This window comes from Malaya genurostris, chromosome 3 (genome assembly GCF_030247185.1).
Source record: "Malaya genurostris strain Urasoe2022 chromosome 3, Malgen_1.1, whole genome shotgun sequence".
Taxonomy (NCBI): domain Eukaryota; kingdom Metazoa; phylum Arthropoda; class Insecta; order Diptera; family Culicidae; genus Malaya; species Malaya genurostris.
In genome coordinates this window covers 304295301-304323287 of record NC_080572.1, presented here as the reverse complement: position 1 = coordinate 304323287, position 27987 = coordinate 304295301, and the positions used below count along the sequence as shown (strand labels likewise).

General features: G+C 37.7%; 1 protein-coding gene across 6 annotated transcripts; it reads right to left on the bottom strand.

Annotated features, from left to right (window-relative positions):
- Positions 1 to 321: 321 nt before the first annotated feature.
- LOC131436579 (juvenile hormone esterase-like) lies at positions 322 to 21224 on the bottom strand. Of its 6 annotated transcripts, none has more exons than XM_058605376.1 (7): positions 21166 to 21224; positions 12823 to 13147; positions 11914 to 12063; positions 2674 to 3219; positions 2252 to 2602; positions 1872 to 2164; positions 322 to 1189 (listed from the first exon to the last, which is right to left on the bottom strand). In XM_058605376.1, the coding sequence occupies exons 2-7, from the start codon at positions 13069 to 13071 to the stop codon at positions 1012 to 1014; spliced, it is 1767 nt and encodes a 588-aa protein (XP_058461359.1). In that variant the 5' UTR covers positions 13072 to 13147; positions 21166 to 21224; the 3' UTR covers positions 322 to 1011. The 6 variants fall into 6 exon arrangements, with proteins under 6 accessions (XP_058461359.1, XP_058461355.1, XP_058461356.1 ...); XM_058605372.1 differs by having other exon boundaries at positions 21025 to 21222; XM_058605373.1 differs by having other exon boundaries at positions 12823 to 13119; positions 21025 to 21222.
- Positions 21225 to 27987: the final 6763 nt, after the last annotated feature.

Genomic DNA, 27987 nt, shown 5'->3' with positions numbered 1-27987 from the left:
TATCTCAAGAACAGCTACTTTTAGATGAGAGGATATCATGAACAAGTCTATTGCCTTTATCCTGTAGAATAATATTCTACTGTTCAAATGATCATCTTTCAACGAGCACCTGAAATTTCGAATATTTCTGTAAATTGTTTTAGCTGTAACTTCTTCTTTTTTCAAAAGGCACGGATGGGATAGTCATCAATCTGTAGGTTTTAATAACAGCTTTAAAATAAAAATTATAAAAAAAAATTAAAACCATGCTTTTTTTATTTAACTTTTTCGGATTATTTTGTAATTATTGAGAGAAAAATCAAAAATTTGTTTCGGTGTTTATTTTTTTTAGAGTGCCCAATCGATTCCATACAACTTCTTCCTGAACGCCATTTTTACACAATTAAAGGTTTCCGATTTTCAACGATTTAAAAAAGGCAATTTTTGTGAAGTGCAAAAATACATACGCCCTTTTAAAAAATCAGTCGTGAGTCGGAGAAGATCGATTCTGATTTTATCACTTTTTCGTCTACTCATTCCTGCAATTGCTCTATAGAAAGGTAGCGAAATCAAGTCGATGCTGATTACGCTACCTCTCTATTGTCAAAATGTTTAGTTATTTTTGCAAAATTGTTGGACTCATTTAATAACACTAGTAAGGAATAAGCAGACATTTTGGAAGCGACATTCTGTGTCATACATATGAGTTTAGTCGAGATTCATCCATGGAAAAGTACGATGTTTCGAAAGCATAAATCAGAAAGATTCCGAACTCGTTCCTGATTCAATGCATACAACGATTACAAGTATCAGTATATATTTATTAGAAAACAACCTTTTTTTATAAAAAAAAGACATTCCACAAAACCAGAATGTCAGAGCCCAGTTCTATCTATAACTATCGAGTGTAAACAACTAACACTACAAACGCTTTTGATCGAAAAATTCTCCATAATCACCTTTCCGTTCGTTCAATTATCACAAGTTTTTTTGCGACACATACTACAGAAATAATGTCTAACCAAATACGCCTCAGTAGAATTTATTCCAGAAAGTAAATAAATCCTCGTTCCGTCCATTGAAAATGCGCACCTCAAAGGGTTTCTCCAGTTCGTCCGAGTTGGTAAACTCAAGTACATCGCAGTCCATTGATTGGTAGATCTCGTTTTCATTGTCACACGAACGGTAAGGCTTCAATGGAGTGGCCACTCTGTACAAAGAGGAAATGAAAATAAATTTTCGCATCATAATAGTATTTGCCAACGGCATTGTGCAACGGATAAATGAAAGTGTTTTCTTGTACTAAAAGTAGTATTTGTCAAAGGGACTCTGCTCGTTGGCATCGTGGGCTATATATGACTGCTTCAACTATTGACTTCAGCACCTTTCGCACTACAAGCATCTAAAAACGGTTCAGAATGCGATGTGTGTTTGATGATTTTTACAAGAAGTCAATAGTTTTTCATAGTTCAGATAGGAGTACTCTGAGAGTTGTTTGAAACAAATAGAGAATAGATTTCCTGTTTCTAGCCGTAGAAATCAATATTAATAGACCCTACTGTCTCATTAAAGTAGAGCGGTGACAGTCCATACTCTATAATAAGACTAATAAAGCCGTCACACTCCTTTGTTTCCAAAAACTGTAGAAAGATAATAAATGTGTTACCCGACCCAGACAAGCGGAAGTAAAATCACTTCTTTCCGAAGCAAAGCAAAGCGAAACCGTTTACTTCTTATTATTTTGCTTCCGGAAAGCAGAGCTTATGGTAGGAAGCTAATCTTGGAACCCGAGCATGGTACGCGAAAATCTCGTTAAAAAGTTTTCTTGCTCTGCATTGCGTTTACGGTTTCCTATCGGGGAAAAAATCATTCCAGCAAATAACATAACCTACCCATTGATGGCGAAATCGATAAAAAATTGCACTAAATTGTGTGACATCAGTGCCTCCTTGGATTTACGTGGAAAGTCCTGGAATAGTGCGGGCGAGCGAAAAATGTAGATCAAATCGTCACAGTGCACTACCCCATAGTCCTGATGCGTGAAGGTATAGTAAAACGAATAGGAATAGCGGCCTTTAAAGTTGAACTTGTAAATGCTAACCGGCGCCTTCTTAGTGTCTGCAACCGTAACGTACTGTTTCACGGCTGACTGGATCGGATAGAGGAAGGATCCTTCGGTGTACAGCTGCAGCGAAAGAATGGCGGAATGGTTTTCAGTTAGCGATGCGTGCTTACCATTTTTAACATCCAAGCAGGCAGACTATATACTTACATCTGTCAGTCGGTATGCATTTTTCTGGTTTATCCATTCTTCGTCCGAGCTATCGTTGAAGTAACGATTTTTCAATAAACGCAGCAACTCGTTAGATTGTTCTTTCTCTAACAACTTCGGAAGTATGTAACTAATATTGGCATTTAATTCCTTGAGTAATTTTTCGTTTGAGGTGATTGCAATTGCACGAACGGCCCCATCGTTTGGTACAAAACTGGTCATCCACGGCAACTGCTGGTAGTTACCCTTCTGCCATGAAACTCGTGGGTCTTCTACGAGGAATGCTTGATCCGACCAATTGGACGACTCAATGACCGGTCGGTAAAGAGTCAAAGGATCAATAGACCAGAACTAATACAAAAAAAAAACAAAGTTAATTCAATGCATGCAGCTATAACGAAACCGTGATTGAACCTGAATACCTTCAACTTATCAATGCTTTTCGAGAGAACGGTGGCATCTACATTGCGCAGAACATTCACAATTTGTTCTGAAGATAAATTTTTGGCACATGGAACATCAACTGCTTCAGTTTGCCGCACTGCCAAACCAAATGGATCTTTTGTAGGAATGTTCCATGGAGCAATCGCATTGCCACTCATCATTATAACCCTCGAGAATAGCCCTTCACTCATCGGACTCATCATGTGCATATGAACTGAAGCTCCACCGGCGCTCTGTCCGAAGATGGTCACTAATTCCGGATTGCCGCCAAACTCGGCGATGTTCTTCTTCACCCACTGTAAAGCCATAACTTGATCTTTGAGCCCGAAGTTACCAGGGGCCATTCCATCTCCGGTGGAAAAAAATCCAAACACGCCCAACCGGTACTGCAATGTGACCAGAATCGTACGTTTTGCGTCCATAATGTACTCCGGTCCAACAACCGATGGGCTGGCGCTGCCTGCGAAAAATCCACCCCCATGAATGTAAACCATGACCGGAAAGGCTTTGGTAGTATTACGATCCTGGAAAAAAATAACAGTAAAGTAGTATAGTTTTCCTGATATAATTGAAAAGGAAGCTTAGAAACAAGTTTATAATTTGGACTCGTAAATTAATAATTTGATTAATATTATCTCCGTTTAATTAACTTTTAAAATATTTTTATCAATATATTCCGTTGTGATGCCGATTAAAAACCCGCCTTGGTAATCAATAACCAATGCCTAGATACTAGAAATTTTCAGATTTTCTCAGTTTAATTTAACTTTTCAAGAACCAAGTAATTTCATGCCGGTTGAACAGAGGCAGTTCGATAATTTGTGATTATTACACTATCATCCAATTAGATCTCCCTTTATCTGGCTCAAACCATCGATGGGTCGCCGTCTTCGTGTTTTCATTCTGTCAATGTAGAGAACGACCACCCATGGAAAGTATCTTCGAAACGATTTTATGGCACATTTCTTTTTATGATTTATATTTTTTGATGCAGCTGGTCTCCGTGATTCGGTTTACGGGAATTTAACGAAATTCAGACAAGATTCTTGTGTTCGAATATATACTGAAGAATGACTTCAAAAATTGTATCTGAAAATATTGCTTGAATGCATTCATTTGTTTCCATTAGACATGTGTAAAATCTGTATTGGATTTAGTATTTGTAATCCACCTAGTGGTATAATGATGCCTTTCTCATATTATTCATTCCATCATCAATATTACTGTGGAGTTCTAGAAACAACTGTTCATTGAATAGAAACAGGAAAGTTTGTTCGAATGTAATCTAGCAAAGTCTACGAATCAAAGCACCCTATAGATCCGGAACTGGAAGAATTATCCGCAACGAATTTAGGGATTCTGTATAAAACCGTAAGACTTTTCCTTTGAATATATAAGTTTGTGAAAATCGATTTGGCTATCTTGAAGAAAGTAGATCCTTTTTGTAGTTTCTGGCCACTATTTCCAATACTTCCGGAACCTAATTTCTAGTACCGGAATAGCCGAAGTTGGTTCGTATGGCCAGCAACAAACATAACCTACAAATTGGATCTGTTTTAAACCGAGATAAGAACTTTTCCCTGTTTCACTTCGTCGCTTTAGGTGGCACTATACAATTTTTAACGCTCAATGCATAGTTTCAAAGTGAGTTTGAAAAAAGAACAAACTGGACGCCATTGTGAAAATAAAAATTTTGAGGTGAAGTGTAGTATTAAAATTGTGATATTAAATGAAGACTGTGCTACTTAAGAACCAACAAATATAAACAGCAACAACACAATGGATGATGATCAGTAGTTCTGTCTTCGATGGAACAATCACCAGAGCAAACTCATCTTCGTGTTCGACACAATGTTGGAGCATGGAACACTGGAACATGGATTGCACCTTGGCGGCTGAAGGGAAATTCTTGAAGGCCCACAAAGTTGTTCTCTCAGCATGTAGTCCGTACTTTGCGGCACTACTCTCACAACAATACGATATGCACCCCATCTTCATACTGAAAGATGTAAAATTTCAAGAGCTCCGCGCCATGTACCGTGGCGAAGTCAATATCTCACAAGATCAGCTGGCTGCACTTTTGAAAGCGGTCGAGTCCCTGCAGATCAAAGGTCTGTCTGACAATCGGGGTTCGTCCTCTATCACGCCATCACAGCAGAAGCAGCAGCAGAGTAAAGCCTCAGCCATTAAAACGCTACCGCCACCCGTACCTGTAAATAAGGCTTCAGGTTTAACTATCGAAAATAAAAAGCCTTTGAAACAAGAATTACTCGATTCAGACGTGTCTGGATCGCGAGAACGCTCTACTAGTCTCACATCCCGAAAGCGTAAAAAAAGTGTTGATACCAACAATCTAATAGATAATCATAACCAGCATTCAAATTCCTCATCACATTCAATGCACACCTCCTTGCAACCACATATTTTATTATTAATTTTCACATATTACCCTATAAATCCGGAACTGGAAGTTGGATTCAGATAAAATTCAATAGCAGTATAAGTACAACAGCTTTAATTAATGCTGAATGTTCATTATGTTCATGCTGAACTTGTGGGCTTCGAAGTTGGCAAAAGTTGTAGCCAGGAAACCAGTAGATTATTTCAGTAATCGCGAAACGTTTAGTTGCTTGGGTTGTTGTTTGCTTCCTCTAGCCGGCTCACACAAAACCACTTATATTATCCCTTATAGGTACCGTGTACGAGGGCGTGGTTCACATCGTTCTTTACATCAACAGAGACATCAGCTACAAGGTAGATTTAATTTAATTTATTTTTTTTTTATTTCTATTATATCTGAAATTTTACTAAACATAAGCTTTCATTTTGGCATTATTTATTTACAAAAAAAAATAATGTAATGGATGATCTCATGGAAGATCATCCGAATCCGATCCCGGATACTAGTAAGAGCTTAAATACTTCGAGGGCTAAACATTATCCACAGGGTACCACTGGGCCATGGATAGTCTATCTTCAAAAAAAAAAGAAAAGATTTTAAATTTGATGCAAATTACAAAGGATTCGACATCACATCTCTCTGAAGTTAAAGAAGTATGTAAAATTAATAGAGATAAAATTCGAGTTATTGTCAACGACTTCAAACAGGCAAACGATATTGTAACCTGTAAATTATTTGCTGTTGAATATAGAGTTTACATTCCATCGAAGGAGGTGGAAATTGACGGTGTTGTGACTGAGGCAAGTCTGACAGCCGATGATTTACTTAAAAATGGAATTGGTCGTTTTAAAAACTCCATGCTTGAGGGAGTTAAGATACTCGAGTGCAAGCAATTGTACTCAGCATCTATTGTCGATGGAAAAAAGTCTTATCGTCCCTCAGATTCGTTTCGCGTAACATTTACCGGGTCTGCGTTGCCTAGCCATGTCTATATCGATAAAATTCGTCTTCCGGTTCGGCTTTTCGTACCGCATGTTATGAATTGCACGAACTGTAAAAAAATTCGGACATACAGCTACTTACTGTAGTAATAAGTACAAATGTATCAAATGTCAAGGGCCTCATAAGGATAATCTTTGCGATAAAGATGTTGAAAAATGTGTTTATTATGGGGAGAGACCCCATGATGATCTTTCAGTATGCGCTGCATTTAAGTTGCGTAAAGACAAAATTAAGCATTCTTTAAAAGCACGTTCTAAGCGCACATATGCAGAAATGCTTAAAACGGTCATACATGTCTCCCCTTTGGAAACCGAAAACGGTTTTTCAAATCTTGCGGAGCCAGAGGAATCTGACTCCGACGGAAATAGTAAAGATACCTCGTTTGTCACTCCTCAAGGGTCTGTTAAGAGGAGATTACCAAACCACAAAATACCAAAAAAGACACCTAAAATTACACCTTCAAAAAAAGATCCCCGTGCTAAAGCTAAAAAGCCAAATTTAAAACCAAAAACTGTGCCTCCTGGTTTGTCAAATTCACAAACCAATCCAGGAACTAGCTCAAGAAAAGACAATAATCCAGTGGGCTCCGTTTCACATTCACCAACAGGATTACTGAAGTTTTCGGAAATTGTAGAATGGATTTTCGCAGCATTCAATATTTTTGAACCTCTGAAGACCATCATAACGGCATTCCTTCCAATAGCTAGAACTTCTTTGAAACAGTCATCAGCTCAATGGCCAGTTCTTTCAGGTTTTGTATCATTTGATGGATAATTTATCATCCGCCGCAAATGATTCAATCACTGTTCTGCAGTGGAATTGTCGAAGCATCATGCCAAAACTTGATTCATTTAAAGTTTTGTTGCATAGTCAAAAATGTGATGTATTTGCTTTATGCGAAACATGGCTTACATCAAACATAGCCTTAAATTTTAATGACTTTAACATTATACGTTTCGATAGAGACTCTCCGTATGGTGGAGTGCTTTTAGGAATTAAGAAATGTTATTCCTTTTATAGATTAAACATTCCTTCGACTTCTAGTATAGAAGTTGTTGTTTGTCAAATAAACATTAAAGGAAAGGACATTTGCATTGCTTCGGTATATATTCCTCCAAGAGCTCAAGTTGGACAACGACAGCTTAATGAAATTGTCGAAGCCCTTCCTGCTCCACGTTTGATTTTAGGAGATTTCAATTCGCACGGAATGATGTGGGGTTCCGTTTACAATGATAGCATCTCTAATATATAATATTTGCGACAATTTTAGCATGACGGTACTAAATATGGGTAGCATGACACGGATCCCAAGACCTCCTGCACGTCCAAGTGCTTTAGATTTATCTCTTTGCTCGACTTCAATTCGACTAGATTAAAGTATTTCCTGATTTACACGGTAGCGATCATTTACCAATCATCATTTCAATTAGCAGTAACAAAAGCATTGTTAATTCAGTTAATATTCCATATGATTTGACAAAAAATATTGACTGGATTAAATACCAAAGTAATATTTCAAGTGCCTTAACTTCAATGGAAGAGCTCCCCCCACTTGAAGAATATGACTTCCTCGTTTGTTCGATTCTGGAGGCCGCAGAACAAGCCCAAACCAAACGATTTCTTGGTCCATCGTCTAACAGAAGGCCTCCAAACCCTTGCTGGGACAAAGAGTGCTCAGATGCTAAACACGCGAAACAAAATGCTTTCAAGAAGTTTTTAAAACGAGGAGGAGGAACTCCTCAGAATTTTGAAAAATTCTTGACTTTAGAAACCAAGTACAAGAGCATACTTCGGGCCAAGAAATGTAGCTATTGGAGACATTTTGTCGAAGGTTTGTCAAGAGAAACCTCAATGAGCACACTTTGGAATACGGCCAGACGAATGAGGAATCGTAACGAAGGAAATGAGAGTGAGGAATACTCGAACCGATGGATATTTGATTTTGCGAGGAAAGTTTGTCCAGATTCTGTTCCTACGCATAGCATTATTAGGGAATCTTTTCCAAATAATGGTTCCATTGATAGCCCCTTTTCAATGATGGAATTTTCCATAGCACTCATGTCTTGTAACAATAACGCTCCAGGATTAGACAGAATTAAATTCATCTTGGTGAGGAATCTGCCCGACCTCGCAAAAATACGTTTGTTTGAATTGTTCAACAAGTTTCTTGAGCAAAATATTGTTCCACCTGTCTGGAGGCAAGTGAAAATTATCGCCATTCAAAAGCCGGGGAACCAGCTTCCAATCACAACTCATATAGACCCATTGCAAAAATTATTCTACGACGTCTCGACACTTGGGTCGAGACGAACGGTTTGTTGTCAGATACTCAGTTTGGCTTCAGTAGAAATAAAGGGACGAATGATTGCCTTGCATTACTTTCGTGTGACATCCAAATTGTCTTTGCTCAAAAACAACAAATGGCATCTGTATTTTTAGACATTAAAGGAGCATTTGATTCAGTTTCCATTGATGTTCTTTCAGACAAGCTCCACCAACATGGACTCCCAGCGGTTATAAATAATTATTTGCACAACCTTTTGTCAGAGAAACGCATGCATTTTTCACATGGCGATTTGGCAACATTCAGAATTAGCTACATGGGTCTACCGCAAGGCTCATGCCTCAGTCCGCTCCTCTATAATTTTTACGTGAATGACATTGACAGCTGTTTAGTAATCCCATGTACACTAAAACAATTGACAGATGATGGCGTGGTATCAGTTACTGGACCCTATTGATCTGCATAAACCATTGCAAGATACCTTAGATAAATTGTCCATTTGGGCTGTTCATCTGGGTATCGAATTCTCTACGGAGAAAACAGAGCTGGTTTTGACTTTCAAATACCTTGGGGTGTGGTTTGATTCCAAATGCACGTGGGGAGGACACATTAGGTTTCTGATAACAAAATGCCAACAAAGAGTAAATTTTCTTCGAACAATAACAGGATCTTGGTGGGGTGCTCATCCGGAAGATCTAATAAAATTGTATCAGACAACGATACTTTCAGTGATGGAATATGGATGCGTTTGCTTTCGTTCCGCTGCAAACTCTCCTATTATCAAACTGGAGCGAATTCAGTATCTTTGTTTGCGAATTGCTTTAGGCTGCATGCATTCGACACATACAATGAGTCTTGAAGTTCTGGCGGGAGTTCTTCCATTGAAAGATCGTTTTTGGGAGCTTTCATCGCGACTGCTAATAAGATGTGAGGTACTGAATCCCCTGGTTATTAATAACTTCGAAAGGCTGGTCGAGCTTCAATCTCAAACAAGATTCATGACAGTATATTTTAACCATATGTCACAGGAAATCAACCCATCAAGATATATTCCTATCCGTGTCAGCCCCCTAAATGTCCCTGACTCAACTTTATTTTTCGACACATCCATGCAGCGCGAAGTGCGTGGAATCTCGGAATACCTACGCTCGTTGGAAATTCCAAAAATATAAGTAAGTTCAGGTATATTGACTCTGAGAAAATATTTTACACGGACGGATCACGAATTGAAGAGGCTACTGGGATTGGTATATTCAACAATAATGTGTCGGTCTCATTTAGGCTTCAAGAACCTGCATCTGTTTATATAGCAGAGTTAGCAGCAGTTCATTATAGCTTGAATGTAATCGTCACATTATCTCCAAACCATTATTTTCTTTTCACAGATAGTCTGAGTGCAATTGAAGCCATTCGCTCAAACGCTGCTGGCAAAAATGAACCATTTTTCTAGGGCAAAATAAAACAGTGCCTGAACGTCATATTGAATAATAATTATCAAATTACAATAGTTTGGGTCCCGGCTCATTGCTCCATTCCAGGCAATGAAAGAGCCGATATTTTAGCCAAACGTGGTGCTATTGAGGGTGAAATTTATGAGAGACCGATTGCTTTCAACGAATTCTATAGCGCGTCTCGCCAAAGAACACTTGCCAGCTGGCAAGCTTCTTGGGATAGAGATGATCTGGGACGGTGGATGCACTCAATTATTCCTAAAATATCGACAAAGGCATGGTTCAAGGGACTGGATGTGAGTAGAGATTTAATTCGTGTGATGTCCAGACTCATGTCCAATCACTACACGTTAGATACACATCTCCTTCGAATTGGACTTTCCGAGATTAATCATTGTGCTTGTGGCGAAGGTTACCGCGATATTGACCATGTTGTTTGGACATGCGTGGAGTATCGTGATGTCAGATCTTAACTAATTAATTCCTTACGTACCCAAGGTAGACTATCCAATGTCCCAGTTCGCGACATTCTTGCTTATCGTGACGTTCCTTACATGAAATTTCTTTATTATTTCATTAAGTCTATTGGAGTTCCAATTTAAATTTTATTTTATGTTAGACTGTTTTCTCTTCCATGAGTTCAACCAATATCTTATATTAAATAAAAGTAATGAACTGATACAAACAAACCGGAAATAGTTATAAGATCATGTACAAAATAAATGTATTTTATTTAATGTAATTTATAATAGCAACTCGTTTGATAAAAACAGTGTTTAGATTAACTAATGAATACCAACATACTAATATGATATTCGAAATGTATTAGGTTTAAAGTACTATGTATTGCTATAGCGAAGAAAAACTTATGTATATTGCCTATGAAATAAACGTATTTATGAAAAAAAAACCTTTCCTTTGACCTCTTTGTGAACAACAAGTTCGTCGAGCTGAATCGGATGGCCTTCCTTGCATCGGTTAATTACCCAAAATTCGAGCGAATCCTGTACCTAATTTTTTATATTTACAAAATTTTTGTGGAAACTCACCAAAAAAATCTGGTTTTTGCAGATAATGCGGACAGAAGTGTTCAAAATTCCAGTTGCGTTTATGTAAATGAAGAAAATAGAGACCATTGTAAACACATGGTGGCGCTTCCGGAGCGACGCAGATAGCCTTTACTAATCCGACTTCTAGGGAAGAAAAATGAGTCGATGTGTTTCCGGAGATAGAGATGACCAACAAATGTGACTGTTGAAATTGTCTTCAACTCATTCCATGAATTTATTTCATATAAGTTACTGTTATTGAAGTGAAGCTGTCGTGTCGTACATCGTATTTTTAGTAGGAAATGCATATCAATACAAAACACGATAAAATTTCAACACATTTTCGGTAACCGGCTAACCAGAGCAGAAAAACTCATGATAATATTATTCGAACAGTCACTATCAAACTATTCCTTGTTGTGATGCATGTGGGAATGTAGAGGATTTGTCGGTTTCTAGTATTGAACTAACAATAATTTCCTTCCCAAGTAGCTCTGAATTTAGACGTGGCCGGCGTCGGTATTGATTAGCATGTCGGGATCAATGCAGTTTGCATAATGTGAATCAACATGCTATTCCCAAGCCTGCTGTTTCAGAATAACATTTTGTAATAACATACGGGCGGTCTTTTATGCTTATGCCAATCAATACTAGAATGGAATATTTCTTTTCACTGAACTACCTTTTTGTTTGTGGTATCGATTTCTAATGAAATGCTAATGAGAAAAGCAATATCACACCACCAGGTGAATTAAAAAAGAGGTTTGTGTTTTGCACTTGGTGACAAAAAAGTGCCGCATGTCAAGACCCTGTGCGTAATTGACACCAAGTAACGACCGGGAGAGACCAGTTGTTGTTTACCCGTGTGAGGCCCAACGCTTATCGGCGACAATTTCGCTTTGAGATTACCACCCGCGGTGTCTGTTAATTAGTGGCGCGTGGCAGTGACTCTGTTGAATGATATTTCTATGTGAACTGTACCTGTATGTATGCTATCGAGTGGTCACAATCAAAAACAAAAAAAAACTTACCTTTGGGCGATACACATTCAAATACAAACAATCTTCACTTCCTGCCACTAGTGCGTTCGGGATAAGATCATTCTTCTGGAGGCACATGGATTTTTCCTCTGTTGCATTGTAAATTGTTCCTTTCTCCCAAGGATCATTCCGAACAGGGTTCTGTGAAAACAAAAAAAAATGAAACAAACGCTCAGTCTAGTCTAGAAAGGTATTTGTTAGCGTTTACCAATGACGAAAAGGTAGTGTCTTAATTAAGGCCACACGTGCCACGAGCTCGGCGCGGTCGGCGCTGACTCGTCAAGATAAAAATAATTACACATGATATGCAATGTGAGCTGAAAAATCTGCTATACTATCATAGACTAACGAGGCACATTTTTGTAGGCTCCTATTTTTTCCAACGTACTTTGACAGGCAAACCGTGATTAAATCTGGTTTATTTATTGCTTGGCTAGCAGACTAGAGTTGTACTCGCACAAAACATGAGTATCAACAACTTTGAGCGTACATTCAACCCATTACAAGCATTGACCGGGGTCACAATTTGGCTCAATTTGACGGAAACATTGGAAATGCAATAGTAATCATGTCGAGAGTCGCTATTTTATTTTGTGTGGCTTGCATTTTGAGTCTGGTGTTTAGAGCTTGGCTGATTTTGCATTCTAAACATATGTATAACAGCTATAGTGGAAATTTGAAGTCAATTTGTTTATGTGTATTTTGGATTTTCCTTTCAGCAAGTACTTCGCTACTGAGCAACTTTTTTTTATTGTTGTTAAAACAAACTGAACATATTTTCGAGGCTGAAGCTGTATTCGAAGGAGTCGCTTGGTACACTACAGGTATCCAAGGTTTTGAACCATCGAAGGACCACTGTACCATGATCCAGAACACCATATAATTACAAGTAATACTCACCGCAAATCGCAGCTTTCCGACTGGTGGCTTAGCAAATGGTATCCCGATGAAAGCATCAAAAGGTCCTGCTTGGAATCCGTCCATATTTTTACCACGCAAACAGCCATCATCGATGCAAACCAGTGGGTACTTGGGGTTCTTCAGATGTTGCGTGGCATCCAACTCGCCAGCATGTTGATCGGATTGGAATTCAGATGCATAAACGTTATAGCTAACTAACACAATCACTTTACACAAAAAGTTCCTCATTATCCTAGTGGCAAAATAGTGCTTCAACTACGGTTCAATTATATACAGCTAAAATAAGCACAGCCTTAGTTACAACCTATTGTTTAATAAATTAAAGTTATCTGTTTTTTTCTCTCTATCAGAAACGGTTTCGCAGACAACTAATCCATTTTTTTGTCGATGGCGCCTTTCGTAATTGACTATCGAAAAACGCAACTTACTTAAGCTGCCTGACACTCGCGAACATTACTCGTGCAGTACTGAGCATGCTTTGCGAATAACCACCGGACTTATGAATGAAAAGCGTCGCGACGTTTTTTTTCTCTTCTCTCCTTTTGTTCCCATGAACACACTCAGTTATACACGATTCGGAAGCTCACAGGACCGCCCGTGCCCAATGGTGTAGGGAGTGTTGTGTCTGTTCACGCGACTAGTAAACTACTGTGTAAAAGTGTGGCACTTAAAGTCACGCGACTACTGATGCTACTGAGTACGAGTTACGCCGTTTTGTCATGGTTTTCAAGCTAATCCAAGTGAATATTCCAGTAATGCGTAAAGTCGAATTCGTATTATTTTGAGCTGAGAACTGATTTCTATCGGAACGAAGCGCGAATGAATTAACTTAGAACTTTTGCAACAGAGAAGCGTGTATTACCATAATTAATATACCATCAGAGCCCTAGTAAGGGTGAGACGAAAAAGGGCACTTTTTCAGAATTCACCTCGTGGAAGAATGGATAGAACTTAATCGTGAATATCTCGAGTTGTACCAAGCGCAACAACCCAATTCTTTCTTCATGCCATCAGAAATGTGATCAGCATTTTATGATTAAATTCGGTTTTCTCAAACTTATGCAAGCAATGAGGAAAATTCATCATCCTTGCTTTACTTCTTCGCACTCGGGCGATGGTTGTGAAGCATTCAGGCTGATATCAGCAGGGCTTGCAAATTGAAGCAACGAATATTAACAAAAGAGTTTCACCCGCTGTGCTATTCACACACATTCGTATGTTAGGTAGAAATCACAGTGCAACCCAAGCAAGAAGAGTTGCTTCGTTCTTTCACATGAAGATGTGCGCCAGCTGATGAGTATGCTTCATGAGGTTATCATTTGATGAACGGTCATCATATTGAAGATGCCTATGAGAAAACTAGATTCAGAACATTTAGTTCCAATGAATAATAATTGAATAAACATTGCTTTTTGTGTTTCTAGGATTTATACACAGTATAAACTCTCAAGAAACAAATTGAGCGTTTTGGAAACGGGATCAAAAGCAAAATTTATGCTATACAATGTTTGAAATATTTTTGAAATGTGATCAAATTTGATCTTGGAGTACAAACGTTATTTTCAAAAATGATTTTTGTAAACCTGTAAGCTTCGCATCATGTAGCACGCCATGAAACAAAGTTCTTCATTCTCGTATGTTCGCGTACATTGTTAACTGAGACTGACAGCACAGGCAATTTACCAAGCAAGGGAACTGATCTGCTCAGTAGCATATACTCTCACGCATCCAGTTTCTCTCTAATATAGGTCTCTCATTCAGTTATGTCAAGCAAAGTTTTCACAGCGGACGTTTTCTTGTTCACAATACAAGCCCTGGATATCAGTTCCGGTGTTCAGCTGGTTGAAGACGCGAATCTGGATTCTGATTCACCTGAAATCTGACTTAACTTAAGGTTTAGAATTTAGCTCCAGAAAACATAGAGACATAAATTTTTTTTTGTTTCGATTATAGAGGTTTTAACCTCAAGGTAGCGCTTCGCCGTGGTCACGGGAGTTCGCTGCCTATCCCGGGGTTTCACGCACTTCACCCAAAATTGTGAGAAAACGGGGAAGAAAACGGAAATTCCAAGAACATACGATTCTAGATAATTAATTTTTCAATCGATTCGTATATAAATTGTGCCTGATAAACATTTTTATCGAAAGATTTCGTGCGAGTTATAAAAATAAATGAGTTTTTCCTTATTCTTTCGCACGCACACAATGTCAACGCATGCATTGGGGTGTGCAAAATGCTACATGCGGTAGACGCTAACAACATTTCTTTTGTTTTCGTTGTCCGTTCTCTCTGCGTAAACGTTGAATATAGATGAGTAGAAAATGTAAGTAAGTGTTACTACTTTGTAAAATAATTTCTATTCATATTTCAGTAGAACCAGAAATCAGTAAAGATTTTCATCGCTACTAGCTTTGACGCTTTGTTGAAAACGTAGCACATCCCTACATATGCGAGTTGTTTATAGCGAGAAAAGGAAAAAAGAAAACCAAATTTTAACAAAACTCGCACGAAATCTCGCGAAAGAAAAGCTTTCTAACTGATATTTTTCGCCAAATGCATAGTAAAATCATTTACCTACAATCGTATGTTTTTGATTTTTCGTGAATCGGGTTAGTATTTTAGAAATTTGCAATTTAGGGTGAAATTTCGGCGACAAAGCAAGAGGAAGCAGTGAGTTGTCTTGCTTCGACCTGACCACGGCGAAGCGCTACCTTAAGGTCATTCGCCTCTTCGCGCCAGAAAAACTTTCTGACCCCATGTGCGGGGTTGAGAATCGAACCCAGGAGGGCTGCGTGATCTACCCATCACATTACACCCGTCCCCAGACACATAAATTAAAACTAAGCCTCTGGAACTGAATCCTATTTCTAGTTTCTGGAACTAGATTCTTGGAACTGCTGTCTTGACTAGATTCTGCAACTGAATTTAGTGTCTTAATTTAACATTGGAAACAGTGCAGAATATAGAAAAACCCACCTGACAATGTCTTCAAAATTTAGTTGAGAATATTCTGTGAAATTTTCATAATGATTCATTGAGTTTAGCGGTCGTGTTGTATTTTTTTCTGACTGAAGAACTGCTGAAAATTGGAACGCTCGGAAATGCATACCTATACCATACTTGTTCATCGAATATCTCGGCTTTGAAGGTTTGCATCATAAATCTACCGTGACAAAGTCTAGATAATTTAGTTTAGATGCGATTAGTACATAAAAACATATATGTCATCGCGATAAAAATAAAGTCTTGTATTTCTCAGTTTCAATGCATCCGCCATTTGTTTTCGCTTTGGTTTCCTGATAGCATTCTGAAAAGGGAGAGAGAAATAAAATTGGATCGACAAGGCTACCAAACACATAGACATTAAATCTTTGTGAAAGTTGAATATTTTATCATTGTTCATTGGAATCCATGTAATGTCCAACCCATACGATAGATTTATGTGATAAAACTTCTCATCAAAATAATAAAATGTATGCTGGCAATCCGGCACCGTTTGCTCATATACGAGAGAGTACAAGAGAAATACGATGAGCAAAAGGGAATTGAGCGAGCCACGTGGTCGATTTAAAACTCAACACGTGACCCTCTGTCCTCAGACCTTAAGGGATGGTATAAAATTTTAAACACATTGCACCCTATAATTCCGGAACCGGAAGTCAGATCCAGATAAAATACAGGATTTTTTTCATTTGAACCTAAGTTTGTGAAAATTGGTTAAACCTTCGCTGAGAAAAGTGAGAGATCCATTTGGGAAAATATGACCACTATTACCACTATTACTATTTCCGGAATTAGGTGGAAGTCAGAAGGGGCGACATCTGGGGAATATGGCGGGTAGGGTAAGACTTCCCATTTCAGCGTTTCCAGGTACTTTTTGAACACTTTTGCGACGTGAGGCCGAGCATTGTCGTGTTGGAGGATGACTTTGCCATGTCGCTCTTGATACTGTGGCCGCTTTTCTTTTAGCGCGCGACTAAGGCGCATCAGTTGCGTTCGGTAGCGATCTCCTGTGATGGTTTCACCCGGTTTTAGGAGCTCGTAGTAAATTGTTATTCATCTTTAAAGGTTATTTTCTCTTCCACCCTCATGTTTGTCTTCGACATCGAAATCACCATTTTTAAAACGTTGAAACCACTCTCAACACGTTCTTTTACTCAGAGCAGCATCACCGTAAGTTACTGAAAGCTTTCGATGCGCTTCAGTTGCATTTTTTTTCGAATTGTAACAGAAAAGTAAAAATCCCACAAATGGCGAGAATTGGGCACATAAACAGACATTTTAGAGCGTGAATAATACGAAAACAAGAACAACTGTCACTGAAACGGCGATGACAATTCGTTAGGCACTGTACACACTCACTTTAAAGGCATTATCATCTATGTATTTTAACCAGTCTCAGCCGGTACAGCCTCCTATCGGAAAACGGCGGAAGCAAAGTTGTACACCTGATATTTGTATGGTAAGTTACAAAACTAACAAAAAAAATTATTTCATAAGTATAGAGCGCTCCTGGATTTTTTTTAAATATCAGGAATCAGCTGTGTACGAAATTCTCGTTTTGTGTCAGGTAGATGCAGCTTCTCTCGATATGAAGAGAATTTTATGAAATTTTTTTGTGAGTTAAAAATGCGTCCCAAATATGGAACATCATGCAATCGGTGAAAAATATACATTACAACGCTTTGTAGAATTTTTTTAAATGTGTGTCCCATATTTGGGATTCAATGCAATTAAAGGTTAATCATAAGATCATTTGTCTCGTCGGGCCAGAAAAACTTTCTGACCCTATGTGCGGGGTAGAGAATCGAACCCAGGTGGGCTGCGTTGAAGGTATCGACTACCCAACACGCTGTACCTGTGCCCCTAACGATTTTTTTTTCATTTGCGCTCGGTTGACGGAAAATGCCGCGATCATTTGCCTGGTAGATACACCGAAGGAAATGGTTTGATGCTTAGCATCTAATAAAGTCAATAAGTTTACGTGGGAATCCCGTTCTGAGGATTATGAATCAATCTAAAAAATCAAGATTTTTTTTAATGAAACACAGGGAATGAATAAAATTTTAAATATGGTATTTTTCAGAAGTGCGGTTTTAGGCCAACAAAACGGGTGTCATCTTTCATTTGCCATTATCCCGAATCAATTCCAATTACGATTTTAGGACAATTGAAGAAATCGGCTAAATGACCAATTTGGTTTCATCTTGTCGTAGGGGAACGAGTAACGTTGACATTGACACCCTCTTTTGTTGCAATGAAAGACGAAAACGCTTCGCCTTCGGTTGTTTAGGATGCGATCATTTACGAATGAGACAGCAAAAACAACGAATATGAGGCAGTAGTAGTGTTTTTCCTCTGAGGTCAGTTGCGGTTCATTGGATGTTTCATTGAGGAAAATTTCATGCCCGCAATTTTAATGTTCTACCGTAGCATTTGTTGACATGAAATAAATTTCAAAATACGAAAAAGAAGAATCGTTTTCTTTTTTATGTTTCATTTTCAGAACGCCAGCACAAGTTTTGACGCAAATAAGCTAATTTCTACCAAAATGACGATGAATCACAAAAAAAATTATAAATACTTCAGACTTTTGAAAAAAGCGCATTTATTTCAAGGCGATTAGTTATAATCCTAATTTTTAAATTCTGAGAAAGCCTCAAAGTCGTGAAAAAAATCTAAGATTTCCTTATTATGGAATTCATCCGAATAAGTTTAATGTTAATCGTGAAGCAGATTTTAGAACTTTCTTGAATTTTCAAACATTTCAACTTAGAATTAATGCAGGTTTCGTTTTGCTTTATAAACCTTATGAAGAATTGTCCACTCTTCTAATGGGTCTAAGAAAGCTTTTGTAGAGTTTTCAGTTTCAATGCGGGATTTATAATGTAACACTTAACACAGCTACAAGTATTTACTAAAACTACAATTGTTACTTAAAGTAACATTACTGAAAAATAAAAAAAATGTGTGTTCGTCTTCATGGTGTTTTTTTTTTCAAACTTGCGGGGGCGAATATTTTTGAGTTCGCCTGGGGCATCAGAAACGCTCACTACGGCTCGGTATATCATGTCTGAATCTGATTAGCGATGAAATCAATCGAAGTACAGTCGATCAAATCGTATATTAACTAACTCTCCTGCAAATCTACTATAGTGCGAGCCGGCCCTACGCACATTTCAACTGACTATAAAAAAACTAAAAGTATGAGTAGATTCGAAGATGCAAATAATCCAAGACGCAACTAAAGCATTGATAGTTCAAAAATGGACATCCTATCGGATTGCAATTGCAAATAAATTAATGGCCTCAGGCTACTCGCTAAAAGCATAATTCGATTTAGATTACAATTAACGAATGTTTTTTCTTCTATCAGTGAAATAAAGATTGTTAATAAAAACAAAAATGACGCACTAATCAACTACAATGTACGATGAAATGTTTTCCCACGCAGTATTGCATAACATAAATGCTTATACAATGTACTAGCGAGCTTAAACGATATTTAGTTATGAAAAGTGTAGCCCAGCTCGACGAGATCGGAAAATGTTCATGTGTGTGTGTCCGATCGACAGAAAGCAATGAAGCAATTTAATGAAGCAGCTGATGCCTGCTAGCACGAACTCCTTCGAATTACCCAATTTTCACTCAAAAATAAATTTTGAAAAGAGCGTATGTGTTCTATAGCTTTTATCAGGTGTACAACTTTGCTTCCGCCGTTTTCCGATAGGTGGCTGTACCGGCTGAGGCTGGTTAAAATATTTAGATGATAATGCCTTTAAAGTGAGTGTGTACAGTGCCTAACGAATTGTCATCGCCGTTTCAGTGACAGTTGTTCTTGTTTTCGTATTATTCACGCTCGAAATTTTCTGTTTATGTGCCCAATTCTCACCATTTGCGGGAAGTTTTATTTTTCTGTTACAATTCGAAAAAAATTACGGTGATGCTGCTCTGAGTAAAAGAACGTGTCGGGAGTGGTTTCAACGTTTGAAAAATGGTGATTTCGATGTCGAAGACAAACATGATGGTGGAAGAGAAAAAACCTTCAAAGATGAATAACAATTTACTACGAGCTCTTAAAACCGGGTGAAACCATCACAGGAGATCGCTACCGAATGCAACTGATGCGCCTTAGTCGCGCGCTAAAAGAAAAGCGGCCACAGTATCAAGAGCGACATGGCAAAGTCATCCTCCAACACGACAATGCTCGGCCTCATGTCGCAAAAGTGGTCAAAAAGTACCTGGAAATGCTGAAATGGGAAGTCTTGCCCCACTCGCCGTATTCCCCAAATGTCGCCCCTTCTGACTTTCACCTATTCCGTTCGATGGCACACGGCCTGGCAGATCAACATTTTCAATCCTTCGAAGAGTTGGAAAAATGGATTGCTTCATGGATAGCGTCAAAAGAGGACTCCTTTTTTCGAGCCGGGATCCGAAAATTTCCGGAAAGATGGGAGAAAGTTGTCGCTAGCGACGGACAATACTTTGAATAATGCATCTGTAAGCACTTTTTCGCAATAAAGCTTTAAAATTTGGAAAAAACGGCGGAAGCAAAGTTGTACGCATAATATTTACTAAATTTTGTAATGAAAATTTACGGTAAACTGATCGTCCGGTACAAAATTGCACAATTATTATTAAAATAAAACTCATGTTAAGAAATATCGGTCATTTCTATAGATTACCGAAATTTCTCGTTAATATATTACCGAACAAAGGAATTAAATCTTAGTGTGTAATATTATGACTATTCTTGTAAATTTATTGGGCCACATATAAAGCAAAGCAAAGTCTTGGCATTACATATTTCTTTAGTGGAATTTACCCATTTCTGTTTCAATAAATTTTGCAGGCAATTCTTAGCGTACAAAATCGTTATGTGGCTAGTACTACGATCCTACTGACACTAGGAATCCTTCCAGGTCTGGTCTCGAACATACGACAACTGGTTTGTAAGAACAACACCATATGCTTTAAACCACCAACCCGGATCACATATCCATATATATTTTTTTGTTATTAGTCATTCGTGCGACACATTCAGTAACATAAAAATGTTATATTCTGTTTTAGGTTTTTAAACATAAAAATTAGAATCGGACCACTCAGCCTCAGGTTTGCTACAGTACTTTCTGGATGACACAATTGCAGTCTTTTACAAAAGAAGTCTTAAATTTATACCTGCTGCACTTTTTGCTTTAATTACACTTTGATTATTAATTTGCTATATTTTCAAACGAATACTCTGAATCGCATCATGAAAATATCAAACTGTATCTCATGACCTCCGGTTTCCACTTTTACTTTCAGCTTGAAGCACACCTTTTTAACGCACAACTTTAAGTCGATACAGACTACTTCCCACAAACGGCGAATTCAATTACGTTATGCACTGAAACGCATTCTGCCGAACGACTTTTATATGAAGAGGCGTTCCTGGACTAAGATGCATTGCGATGCGCTATGTATATTGCATTTCGTTTACGAAGACTCCTCCTCTCTTTGTAAGTGGATAACTTTGTCCGGTATCGATCATCGACGTCGCCAGCAATGGACGCTATGTGCGGGAGGGATGGTGGGCAAAAAGTGCATACTAGGTCTGATCTGACGATCTAATTTTCTGAGTAAAAATGCACGAAATTCTTCTGTTCACTTCATGACATTCACTGGGTCTTTACATAATAACCAAATGGAACAAGTATCTTTTCTATCCAATGAATCTGCATTGCTAATCATTCTTTTCTCAGGTATTGGCCGGTGAAACGAAATCGGCTTTGTGATGATATGATGCTGACTGTTGGATAAGAATTACATTGTCCACAAAAGTGCAGAATGTAAATTTACAATTGAACAGACTATGTCGTTTCGTTTGATCAATAACAGCTCACCGGTATCAACTAGCTCTTGCAGAAGTCTTTGCATGTATCACAACACTTTTGAGTTGACTGACCATGCAAGGAAAACAAGCTAGTTGTTATTTGCAATCCTTATTGAACCAAAGACTGTATGTTGTTTCTGATTTCATAGGGTAAGGATTCCCTATTTCATCTGAGCTACTATTTCCATCTCATCCCTTAACCTCATTACTTTGAACATGAATAATATTTTACAACGTACCTGAACCAAACTGTGAAATGTTTAAAAATGAATATTTAAGCTAATGTCATACTTTTCCATTGGAAGAAATGGTTTTAAATTCTTCGGTGATCGTTTTTTTTTGCATTTATAACAAACTAACTTTTCGATTTAGGACACATGTTCGTCTCAAGATTTACAGTTCGTCATGTTTCTGAATATCTACTAAACGATTCGTCTCAAAACATGATCACTGTTTCGCACAATTACACTACTATTAAATGCTGGATGACTTCGCAATCTTTTTATTTAAAAGATATTTTATTCTGGCCTATTTGCGTACAAGCTTTACGTGGCCGATTTAGCTGAGTTTTTAGATAATTTTTTTTTGTGTTGGATCTCGTTGTCACCCTTTTTCTAGGGGGAGAGGAGCTTCCATTTTCCTCCTGCTAGGATTGAGGGGCAGTTTGCTAGTGGTTCATCTCGACATCCATTGCCGTGGTATTGTTGTTGATTTCGTTGCTAGTTACTGTAGATGCGCCTTGTTGTACATTGTTTGCAGTTGCTGGTTGGTTAGATGGTAAGCTGTTAATTGCAGCTGGTGTACTTTGTTCTATAGGGGATACGTTGGACGGTTTCGTTGAAGGGGATCCTTCACTGTTGTTGGTGACTGTCACAGGTCTACTGGGGTTGCTTGGGGTTGATGTGAAGGAAGCACCGTTGTCGTTTGGTATAGTTGTCTCCTTGTCCGGTTTATCACATGGCTTACCGTAGTGAACAGCTTTTTGGCAATATTGACATGTGGCCATCTGATTGTCATAGGTAACAAGTGATTTGCACGGTATTCTTGTATCCTGACCGAATGTCACATAAGAAGGTATAGGCCTCCTCAAGCACATGCGTAACAAACGTACGCCATTTAGAATACCGGGGAAAAAATTCTTCCACTTTTCTTTTTCGATAGGGAAAATCTCTCCGTATTGGGACATAGTTGCGCGAATATAAGGATCGGGGACGCATGAGGGTAGATCATGCACACGCACTTCTATAGCACTATCTTCCATATATACTGGAATATTGCACTTGATATTTTCATGCTCCACATAGTGCACATTATTATTGTCTTTAGCGAATTGAATTGCATCCAACTCTTTATAGAACTGGATATAAACAACATTATTGGTCTTATTGCATTGAAGTAAATGCACACGTTTAATGTCAAGATGCATTTGCTCCTTAAGCAAACCTTCAAGTTCTCGTATCGAAGGTCGAATTTTGCACTGTCTGAAGTCAACAATAATTGTATTCTTTCGTACCGGCGGTAGTTTTTGTTCGTTTGGTTTACTCATTTCGAGATCGGTCTATTGTTCACTACACAATACTGTACTTGATTTCTTCTGTCCCAAACGTAAGCGGTTTTGGTTTATAGACTGACTTGGTTGAGATGTAAGAGCGATCTGACTTCGTAATTAGTAATGTTCACTTGCCACTTGTTTAATTAACGATTAAAAACTTCGAAAACTACCCGACAAGCAATAAAAGTCTTCAAAAATATGGGATGAAAGTTTTTCACTTAGTTCACTTGATTGCGCTTTGTTTTCATCTCATTTGGTTTCGCAAAGTTGCCAGGTCTTCTCATAATGTTACAAAACAAAATTGTTTTTCTTCTTCAAATTATCATCAACAGGTATTTTTTTGGTATCCGTTAGTTTAATTTTATTGTTGATATTTATATTTCAAAAAAACTATTTCGGCTTTGAATATTACCAGAAAGAGCGTATTAAATACTAATGAAATAACCATTGTGGCAAATCCAGCAGCACTGGTTTCTTTCCGCTATATGTCAACATAACGCTGTTAAGTGTGTGTTTTATCGGCTGTCCACAGAGATGCCAGGTATTTTCATAGAAAATATGTATCTGCTCTATCTGTTTTCACTAATAAAATGAATCAGTTCATATTGGTTTAAAATTTTAATATAAATGTTTATCGGTGTTTATCATCAAATATTCACACAAAAGATTTCCATTTTAACATGTGATTTGTCTGTCGATTAATAAATTTCTAAAGAAGTACTGCAATTAAATATCCAGAAAGGAAAGTCTAATTTATTTACTTCTCACTTTTTATGAACCTGTCCAAATCTGTATTACATTTAAGAAATCTGTATAAAATCTGTAAATTGATTTAAATCAGTATGCGAACGCAAAAATCTATACAATACAAATAAATCTGTATAAATGGTATCTTTGGCACTGCATTTTGTTTTTAGAAGGGCTAATGCCTAAATAAAAACAATTCCTTTTTTGTTTTTTTACTAAGTTTACCAAATTAAATGCAAACAGTAAAGTTTTAAATTCAAAACGAAAGGTAACGAAAACGACCCAAAAATTTTAAAGCGTCGATATGATTCAAAACTGGTTCTAAAAATATCGTGTGTTGTCTCATAGTTGGCATTAGGCCATTTTTAAGAAAAATTTGGACATTTTAAGCCTGAGAGTGTAATAGTGCAATGTTTTGTTTTGATTGCTATCGCCATTGTTAGTTTATGGGATGAATAAAGGACCAACGATAGGATAAATATAAAACCTTTGAGATGAAATTAGGAGCACAGTAGTGAACATATCAGAAGTGTTTTAGCTGATTTTCTGAATATTATTTCAATTTCCGAAGAATGTGAATCAGTTCTCCATGTGAAGCATGTCGAATTAAGCAGAAATATGAAATGATTATAGTGATTTTAGAGGCTAAATCAGGTTTTTAAGGTAACGTTCTTACAAATGAGATGAAATGGGGAGCCTTTAACCTAAATAAAAGACATTCGCTGCTAACCTACACTCAATAAGTCAGTCACACGATTTTTGTCAAAAATCGATTTTATGCTTTCTGGGCCAATTTTTACTAGTCAAATTTTCAAGTGATTGCTTAATCTTCCTAAATGAGAAACTTTTATAGAAAAGAATAGTTATCATGATCTTGTAATAACACTAACAAATAGGTACAAATTGAATAAAAGAATTAGAAATTTACATTTTTTTCACTAGAAAAACACAAATTTTAATGTGGCAACTCTGCACGCTATACGTAATTGAACTAAGCACGCTGCGAACGGAGCGAAGCCGCAAGTACCGTGGCGTACGAGTTTTACACAGTCGTTTAAAATGACGATTTGAATGTTTTGACACTCACCGCCCTAGAATTTCGGAACCAGAAATCGGATCTGGATGACATTGAACGGTATATTGAAAGACAATGAGAGTTTTAATTTGAATCATTATTCGTGAAAATCGGTTTAATCGTTGCTGAGAAATCGTAGTGAGTTCCATTTTTGGAGATTTTCCTCGCCATGATCGGTGCTTTCGGCAGTAAGTTTTATGAAAATGTACACCTCGTTTTTGTGTGCAGACCTCGGACACTTTTTAAAGAATTTTAAGACCTTTTATTTGCTTCTTAGTTTGTGAAAAGCGGGCGAGAACTTTTCGAGAAAATTAAGTGCGAATTTTTCAATAAATTGGGACATATTTCCTTTTAATTCCGGAACCGGAAGTCGGATCCAAATAAAACTCAGGAACTTTGTATGGGACCTTAAGACCTTTCATTTGAATTAAATTTGGGAGTTTCGGTTCAGTCATCTCTGAGAAAATTGAGTGTCATTATTTATCACACACTTACACATACACACAGACATTTTGTTATCTCGACGAACTAAGTCGAATGGAATGTGACACTCGGCTCTCCGGCCTCGGTTGTAAAATCGGTTTTCACAGCGATTGCATAGCCTTTCTATATAAGAAAGTCAAAAATAATGTATAATACACCTATATCGAAGTATACCTGCTGGATTAACCAGATCGTTTTATATTTAGTTAACTGGTTAAAATATGTGATGCAATATTTAATATCATTTAGATAAAGACTGCTTCAGATAGAATTGGAACAAAGACAATTGACTGTATTTCAGTTATTTATTATTGAGTTCAAGATCTTTTTTTATGCAAATGTAGCGTTTTCTTCATACTTTTAAGAAAAAATACGGATAAAATTATTCGTCACGGTTTCGAAGGAATTCTCGAATTTTTCCTGTAACACGGCTCATTAGGCGGCGCACACCTTCTTCATCCATCGTTTTAGCTATCTCATTCCACCTGATCATCGTCTGATTGATGTCTTTGACAACCTTTTTCTTTTCCTTGAGTCTCCTCTTTGTGATTGCCCAGTATTTCTCAATAGGCGAAACTGGGGGCAGTTGGGTGGGTTAAGGTTTTTCAGAACAAACTGGACCCCTTTCTCTGCATACCATTCTTGAACGACTTTGCTGTAATGACAAAAAAATCTTACCACGCAGTTTTCGCTCGACAGTTCCACTCCGACGATTGGCTTGAGGCTTCCGAATCGTCGTCAATGTTTTCTTATACCGTTTGATAACGCGCCTTCGGTATTTCTGGTCAATTTCAGCTGTTTAGTTAGCCTAGATGCAGACCATAATGGATTTTTCAAATAACTGTGCACAATTTTTTCCCTTCTTTCGGTTCCCATGTTGATTGTTTACAAAGTATAGTCGATTTGCGGAATGTCAAAAATCATACCGGAAGCTGACAAAATTCCCGACATGTGGGCGCCAAGAACTTCCAAATCCGTCCACCAGGAGCGCCACAATATGAGCAAAAGTTTGTTCCAATTCTAAATGAAGCAAGCTTTAAATTGTCCAGTTCACACGTTGTAGGGGTATAAGACGGGACCATCATCATCAGCATCATCATCAGGACCAGATAGAAACAAAGGGACCTGCAAGGAACTACTTATTCTGAATGTTACTTGTTTAAGTACAACATTTTTGTTGTTGTTTTTGCAATTTGTTGTAAATCTTTTCCTTATACGCAATGTACCAAAGTATTGTTCAATTTAACAGAACGCATAATCGGAGAACTGAGAGCTTTTTGCCGACTTCGAGAATCGTGATTTCACTAAGACAACTATTGAACAAAGGATTTCTACTAACTGGAGCAACATGTCAAACCCGCAGAAGATTTTGTGTAATATTTCAGAGAAAAACTAAAAAAATAATTAATTCGTGATTTTATAAAAGTGATCAGCTATCCAGATTTTTAAAAAATCTCATTTGCGATTTTTCCAAAAAAAATGCGACTCTCTTGTACTTCAGGATTCTGTTTTGAAGCAATGATCCAACAATTCATCCGTTTGAAATTTTTTACAGATAGTCTCTGGCTGAGCTAAACCATTTAAGTTTCGATGTAATATCGGAAGTTCTTAAGTGCGATACCATTGCATCCCAAGTATTTATTTTTGAAAGATGGAATTCCAATCCAGAAAGCAGTACTTATGTCAGCGTTCATGCCCGCCTTTTTTTTCATACAGAAAACGAGTGCCAAACTTCATCCGAATCGGAGTATGTGAAGTCTTGCTAATCATTTCAGGAATTGTTCTTCAGCTTTCACCATAAAGAACTTCCTTCAGTTTCCACCAGAAAGCCTCTCCGGGACTTCAGTATCGCATTCCAAAATGTTTAACATTCTCTAAACCAGTTATCATACAGTAAAACTACTATAGGCATTTAATTGACAATTTATTGCAATTATGATATATCCGGTTGTATCTTACGTAACCGTGTGTAGCCTTCCCTCTCCCTTCTGCCAGTTTCGTAACCGTATTGAAACGTGTAGCCAAACTTACGTACAAAAGACAGGACAGGATACAGAATAAGACGTTATGACGAAGCAATATTTTGTTCGATTTATTTTTAGTGCACTTCGGTGCATTCGCTTTATGCGACGAGCCGAAGAAGGGAAGGGAATGCATGCAAGATGCATACGAACTTTCGCTTGCATTTCGAGTAAGTTTCTCTTTCATTTTGCTTTGCGAATACAGGAGATGTTGTCACGGGAACCGGTCCTACCGATTCCTTGCATTTCCCTATCCCTTTCGGTTTGCGATGCGATTGCATTGCAAACGATTGATGTATTATTTATTGAACCGAATTAGTCTCTGGCACGGTGACATATTTTCGCACGTTCTTTCAATATTTTTGGAACGTTTCGTGTCATCTCGTCT